Source organism: Ursus arctos, unplaced genomic scaffold (genome assembly GCF_023065955.2).
Source record: "Ursus arctos isolate Adak ecotype North America unplaced genomic scaffold, UrsArc2.0 scaffold_13, whole genome shotgun sequence".
NCBI classification, from domain to species: Eukaryota; Metazoa; Chordata; class Mammalia; order Carnivora; family Ursidae; genus Ursus; species Ursus arctos.
The window spans coordinates 47,998,133-48,005,685 of record NW_026622797.1 but is presented as its reverse complement, the minus strand read 5'-3'; the positions used below and the strand labels follow the sequence as shown (position 1 = coordinate 48,005,685).

At 40.1% G+C, this 7,553-nt stretch overlaps 1 protein-coding gene across 5 annotated transcripts in view; it reads right to left on the bottom strand.

The window, feature by feature from the left end:
• The window catches only part of FYN (FYN proto-oncogene, Src family tyrosine kinase), a 206,164-nt gene that overhangs the window by 35,399 nt on the left and 163,212 nt on the right, over positions 1-7,553 (bottom strand). For 4 of the 5 annotated variants that reach the window (XM_044388806.3, XM_026511620.4, XM_057311140.1 and 1 more), the window contains 4 exons: positions 6,865-6,968; positions 5,926-6,075; positions 3,196-3,360; positions 2-181 (listed from right to left, as the gene is read on the bottom strand). In XM_044388806.3, the coding sequence (XP_044244741.1) occupies positions 2-181; positions 3,196-3,360; positions 5,926-6,075; positions 6,865-6,968 (599 nt within the window). Of the gene's footprint in view, position 1; positions 182-2,618; positions 2,775-3,195; positions 3,361-5,925; positions 6,076-6,864; positions 6,969-7,553 lie in introns of all 5 variants that reach the window. The other variant, XM_026511623.4, reaches the window with a different exon arrangement.

Genomic DNA, 7,553 nt, shown 5'->3' with positions numbered 1-7,553 from the left:
CCTTTATTCATGTACTCGGTGACAATGTAGATAGGCTCCTCAGACACGACCGCGTAGAGCTGGACCAACTTGTCATGTTTCAACTTCTTCATGATCTGTGCCTCCTCAAGGAATGACTCCGGGGACATTGTGCCTGGTTTAAGAGTCTTTATGGCTACTTTTGTGTTTCCGTTCCAGGTACCTGCACACATCCCATGATATTAAGTCAAATTCAAGATCCTCTTTTGATGGGAAAAAAAAAGCTTTTAAATCAATAGCTACTTGCATAAAGTTAGAGTTTAACCTAGAAAAACTTTGGTATCTTTTTTTTTGTTGAATGAGGACAATCAAATGTAAGGACTCGGTCAAATATTTTCGACAGGAAAAATGTATTTCCTTGTGGCTATATTATGGTTTATAATTCTTGTAACTTTTTTCTTATTTTGATATATGCCACTTTCCTTTTCTGGTGCTCACTCATGTGATTACAAATTGGTACCAAAAGCTCTGGACAGTTCTTTACAAGGATGAAAGTCCAAAGGTTAGAACAGGCCTGGCCATCCCATTGCTATCCCTTAGGTAGTAGAGTGAGCATGGAAAAAACTAGATGAAGTTCCATTTTATGAAGTGTGCCATTAGGAAAAAAAAAAACAAAACAAAACATGGCAACACACTGAGGATGTCTGGAGATTACCTCTAGACTTTCAGCTGTCTGCAGCAGGTGGGCTACTTGACTGAGTCCTTGAACAGCTGACATATAAGTAAGATTACAAGTACGCTGATGAGCACTGGCAAGAAGCTCACGGTCTACTTGCCCCATAGTTCAACCAGGTAAGGAAAATTCCTCAGGTTTACTGATGGTCAGCCACAAGAACCATAGCTTCTATCAGTTAAGAGTGAAAAAATTAAACAGCAGCTAAGAGGGAACAGAAATATTTAGGCATAACATGTTAAAATCGAGTAGGTACAGAGACAGGCCTGGTTAATGATCATTGTTGCCTTATCTGTAAAATACAGGAATGGAATTGGATTATCTTTTGAATCTCTTTCAGCCCCAAAATTAAAAAAAAAAAATCTAGGATCAATGTGTATTCCATTATTAGTCCTATGACTTTGACTTAAAACTCTAAGGGAAAGAGAAAAATCTGCTAAGTTAGATTATGCCTTTTCTATTTAGAAAAGAAAACTGGTTTAAATTAAGATTAATTTTACATTTAATATAATAGATTTTAGAATTAAAAAATTCTGTAAACTTTGTCACCCTGTTCACATGGTTCATATAATTACAACATGCAACCTACAAAAATCTAAGTTATGAAAGAACAGCGGCTTAAACAAGAGTTCATTCAAACCTTATAAAATATCTGACCACTGAACATAAATGGAAAATCTGACAATCTGTAAGTGGTCTTTGCTATCTGAGTGCTGTTAGCATCCCAAAATTTTAAATAGAGATTTTCTTCTCTAGTAACAACCCAGTTAGTCTCACTGGCATGCCATCTTGATCCTGGCCTACCATAACATGATGTTCTATGCTCAGTGGGAAATAGACTCTTAATAATATGGCATAATGATTTAAAGTTGATAACTATAAAGTTTGAAAATAAATTTCTGTATGATGTCCGATTCTTCCTGACTGCATAAGTGACTGAACTAAAATCCTTGGCACCCCCAACTTCAATTACAAATTGGGCAGATGAGGGAGAGGAAGGCCATATAAAGATATTTATATATACTTATTATATAGTAGCTTACTCATGCACATATAAATGTGTATGTCTGAGTGTCCATCTCTATCCTTATTGCTCTATCTATATCTATGTAATACTTAATCCTTGCCAGGCTCTGTTCCAAGTGCTTTTGCTGTGTTAAATCTTTTAATTCTGACCCCCCCCCAAACGACCTACTGCTACACATAGCAACAGGTACTTATCTTTATTGTGTTTAATTGAATCTAAGAAAGGAGGAGGATTCCATAAGCACCAACATCTGTCTCACTAACAGATGTGTTTGGGTGGGGCCAAATTCTTGGATTTTCTTTAAGCAAAGCTGCAACTGATACAAAGGGTGTTCTAAGGCAGTGGGAGGCGCCCAGTGCAGTCAGCCTTATCAACGATATGACAACCAAATTGAGAGAAGTATGAACATCTACTGAGCATCTACTCAGCACAGGGACTCTAAGTATATTGTCCTATGTAGTCCTCAATCTTATAAAGTAGGTATCATTCCAATTTTACAGATGAGGGAACTAAGGCTCAAAGAGGTTAAATTAGCCCCTTACCCATGGTTAATCAGGTAGTAAAGATTCAAACCCAGGCCCATTAAGCAAAAAAGTCGATGGTCTTTCCCTATAGCAACCCATCTATAGTATCTTACCTTCCCAGGTCTTAGGAAGAAGAAACAACGGATTCTTATTGTATTGGTTTCTTGTTCTGTGTGTGCCTGCCTTCATTAACCATATGAAGAAGGATAGAAAAGTACAGCAAAGTATTGCCATATTCTCAAAATCTGCATGTCTTGTGCCTATCTAGCTATGCAGGTTAAATGTCTTGGTCCCAATGACTGTGTGGGTGTTTTTGCCCCAAACTGTCGAATTGGCTTTGAGATGCAGCCAAAATGAAATGTGCCCTCTGCCTTACCAAGCCACACTTCAGCGAAACACCCCTGACCCAGCTTCTTCTCCAGAAACAATGAATCACGTGCAACTTCCCAAGCATCTTTAGCCAATCCAGAAGTTTGTGGGGTACAACTCGATGCAATCACAGTTAAGTTAAAACACAAACCATCAGCTTTCTCTACAGGAAAGGGAATTAATAAAGAAAACACAATCCTTATAATCCATAATTATGCATGCACTAGGAAAGATGGAAGGTGACTTGCCCTTTAGGGCGACACTGCACTAGGTAAACATTTGCATTTGAAAATGAAAGGCAAGGCATTTGTGCAGGCTGGAACATTCCTTGTACTATTTTCCAGTTTATGAATTGAAACTCATGTCACAGCATAATTTGAGCCATCTGCCAATCTTGACCACTATCTCTCTTTTGGAAATTCTGGAATTCTGAAATCCAAATCAAATGTGTAATTCCCCACTATTAGTAATTTAAACCTTCTTTCAGGTCACACAGTCTTCATTTTTCACCTTCCATCTTTGATGTTTGGGATTTCCCAAACGGGAGAGCTAGTAATAGAATAATTAATTGAGTCTCAGCATACCCATCCATACTTCCCCAAACTGCCCATTTCCCAGTCTCTTGATCAACTGCAGGGATTCTCGAGGGATCTCCCAGACATCTTTGGTTTTGACAGACAGATCGGTAAGCCTTGGCATCCCTTTATGACAGGGAACTACTAGGCGGCAGCAGAGACCTGCGGCTCTCTCTGATGGAGTGGGGACAGCAGCAGGAGAGGGAGAGAAAAGCAGAACACGTGAAACAACACTTACAGTCACACAAACCCAGCGAGCGCACAGCGTTGCTCGAAACAGTGCTACGTTGGCAGAGAACGGCACACATCTTGGAAGATTAGACACCACACACTGAAACATGTTCATTGGAGGTAGAACAGAGGACATTTTACATGTGGACTGCTCCGTGCTTCCAGGTATAATATAGGCTACACACATACAGGTACAGGTATGGCTGTTTTGGTTTCTATAGTCACTAAAGAAGAAAAACGTTTTCCGCCTAATATGCTAATATCATGTCTCTGGAACCCTGAAAATACCTCCATTGATTTCAAAAGGTACATTTGGACTACAGAATGTCAGCACGACTGTCCCCTCCCTCTCTAATATCAAGGGTTCAGGGACTTTCTTTGCTTTGAATATGTTTAAAATTATAACTTCGGTACAGGATTTTTCCATAGAATGTTAGACTGTTATAAATGAATAAGACTGAAGATTATACCTGGCAGGGGAAAAAAGAGGTCACATTTCTCTAGGATTTCTTTGGCATTTTAACTGACTCTATTCTACCAGTCAGATACTCTTGCTTCTTTGATATTTCCCATTAAAAAAAAATCTTTGTAACAGTCTCCAATGTATAATTTAGAAATCTGGTTTCAAAGTAGAAAGAAAGAAAACTGAAATCTGCAGAAACTCAAGGATGTGAAAGCACTCTATTTCCTATGTAAAAGACAAAGGAAAAAAGTTACCATTTATGGGTTATTTGGAAATTTTTTTCCCTTCCTTCTTTCTTTCTTTCTTTTAAGAATATACCTTTTAGAATCTAGCAGCGGTGAGGGAGGAAATTGCCTGAATGCCAAGCGAAACATCTGTCAGGTAAGAAAAGGTAACAAAGCACGAGGAATCAGGGCAGTGACAAAGGCTGTGGAGAGCTGGTTTGTGAGATGGACAGAGCCCCGCCCCACCACACCCCACTGGAGGCCCCTCAGATCCAGGGAAATCATACGTAGTGTTGTTTTTTCTCCAGGAACCAGCTCTAAGTTACTTTTTATTCCTTTCTTTTTGGTAGGATCAGGTTCTGAGATGTTTAGGCAGGAAATTATTTATGTGTCGATATTTCAAAGGCACTTTATTGTGTGGGAGAGAGAAAGAGGGAAGAGGAAAAGCCAATATAAAAACAAATCTAACTTGAGATCGATTTTTTTTTTTGAGATTAAAAAATGTCTATTGCTCTTCATATCCCTTCTCTCCTTCCAGCTTTACGATGTTATTAAGGTGCCCTTTCCAACACAATATTTTCAAATGATCCAAACCCTGGGGACCCTGCTGATGTTTGGCTGTAATGAAATATATTTCGGCATTTGAAAAATCCTTACACATGCAGGCATTCTGAGTATGTCGCTTAAGCTCAGGGAGATATTCTGCTTCATTTCTACTAAATATTTCATTAGAAGCCACATAAACTAAAGCTATTCAATGCCCTAATCAACGAGTACTCCAAGTGTTGTTAATTTTTTCACTTTTTCATTAGTGTCCAGGATTAACTGATAGGCATTTCTTATTGTCATCTTCAAAAGATTGCTTTTTTTGGCGCTAAAAAATTATACACACATTTTTTAAATGAATGTGCATCGAGCAATAGTTGAGGTCAAGTCGTGTACTATTATGGGGTTTTGTTACTGTCCTGAAGAACAATATAAAATGTGTATATGTGTGTATGCATGTATATGTATACATATATACACACACGTACACATATCACAAAAAACCTACTGGGTTTAAGGGGATATAGTTCTCTATCTGTACATATGTGGCTATATAAAAATCCACCTGTGTGTATATGTTATATAGTGGGATACTCCTGCTAATCTTGGAAAGAAAGTGATCATTTTGACACTTGCATATAAGACCATAGTCTTTACTAAAATGTACAGATTGCACACCTAAACACCTAATAAGTATACATTTCTAGGAAAGACACTGATCTACCGACTATGTATAAGTTTAATACAATAGCTGGAACAGATCTAGGAGCTGTGGGTCACAGAGTCTACATCTAATTAGGAAACAGCAGTATCGGTGGAGAAGTAGAACATGATAAATGGATTGCAAACTTCATCGGGTCCTGGGAACGAAAAGCATGTGCAGTCACTCCTGTGAGTGTGGAGTGTGAACTGGGGGACCCCCTACAGGAGCCCCCCATGAGTTCCCTCCCAGACACTGCTCCCTCTCCTGTCACGGTTTCTGATGACAGACTCCAGGGGAACGGGAAAAGATGACAACTTTTACAATTTAACTTATTGCTTTGCATTTGGGAACTAGAATGTTATAGAACCTTTTGACAAACGTACGGAACTAATAATAACTATGGTAGAAAGACATCAACAGAACCTATTCAGCCAAGCCCCACCTTGTACGGCTGGCAAAGAAAACTATTTCACTGCTGACCTTGTATATGCTTCAACCCCCCCCCACCCCGCCGTGCCCACCCATTCCCTCCAGTATACCAGTGGTTAGTAGTTAGTGAGAATCAGTGTTACCTGAGTAATGTTGTACAAGCTGCTGAAGTGTTTCAAACTGGGCCCGGGTGGTAATGTAGTATCCGCCATTGTCAAGTTTGCGAATTTTATAATGTTTGACGTGGTCTCCTTTCATATCATCCCAGTCTCGGATTGACAGTGAGTAGGCACCTGGGAAACACAGGAAGCATTAGCAGCTCCGGTCATTTTGAGAGCTCATTTGTTTTTGGGGTCTCATTTACTTGAGTATTCTGATTAATAATTCTGAAGAGGGTGCACACACGTGCACACACACACTTCCACTCAGTAACAGAAGAAGAAAACATTCTTTCTTGCAAATGTCAGAAGATATTAGCAATTAAGTGATTTTATCCTTGAGAAAGAAATCTTCTTGGATTTTTTTCCTACAACACTCTCTTCCGTACCCTTGTGTTGCCTAACATGGTATAGACCCAACTCCCCAGGGGAGCGGACGAAGAGATACACAGCCCCGCAGGCTGGGGTCGCTCTCCTCATCTTCCAGCTTCTCTTGTGGGCTCCAGTGTGTGGTTCAATAATGAAAGGCCAGTGGCTAGAGGAAAAGCAGTCCTCAGTTTTGAAAAAAATAAAAGGAATGCAAAAACGACCTGTAGGACTGGTGCCTGAGGAAGGAACTAAAAGCTGTAGAAGATCGTTAATTCTAAAGAACTGCTACAAATTCTGTGATCTTGCGTGCCTGCAGGAGTGAAGCTGCCGGCCCCTGTTTCGGGAGGAACAGCTTGGTTCTGAGCCTCTGCAGTCCTTCTGGAGCTGTCTGCAGCTCTAGAGCCTGGAGGGAACACTGAAAATAGGGCTCTGCTCACAAGGCAGGGAGGATATATGCCATTTAAAAATCCTTGTACATTAGAGATAAGCCTTTCATCCCCTCTGACTAATCCACAGATTTGAATGACAACCAAGTTCTTCAACTCCTTATCTTACCTTTGGTGGTTTCACTTTCACGGATAAGAAAGGTACCTCTCGGGTTTCCAAAGGACAAAAGCTGTCGCTCAGCATCTTTTCGGCCAAGTTTTCCGAAGTACCACCTTTAAGTGAGATCAAAGGAAGGAATCATTTTGTAAGGATCATTCACCAGAAGGCAACAGCAATCTTCCTCACCTCTGATTGCATCCTTAGCCTTTCCCTGTCCGTGTTTTCCTAGCCCCATCTAGTTCCCTTTCAGTCTCTTCCTGAGTCCATCCCTCATCTATCTCTTTCACTCTCTGAAGAAAAAAAAGTCAGATTTGAATTGTGGGCGATTTTCCTTTCCTTCCAGAGGCGACAAGAACCGGTTTGTGTTAAAACCGCCGCCTGCATTCACAAGAAGAGAAATCTAAGACCTTGTTTTGAAATGGCGACTGCAAGAGACCCTTCCCATGCACATCTACAAGACCCTGGGATTTCTGAGCATAATTACAACCCCTGGGAAATAATGAAACACAGCCTTAGTCTACATAAGGATCATTAATCAGGCACTAAAAAAAAAGTCAGTCAGAATGGATAAAGAACAAAGACATGATATTTTCAGTAACTTTGTACCTATAGCAACTTTGAAAAAAATTGTCAAGACTACCCCTAATCTGAGATGACTGCTGCCCTTGGATGCTTGTTTTCATGCTCTTCCTGGGCAG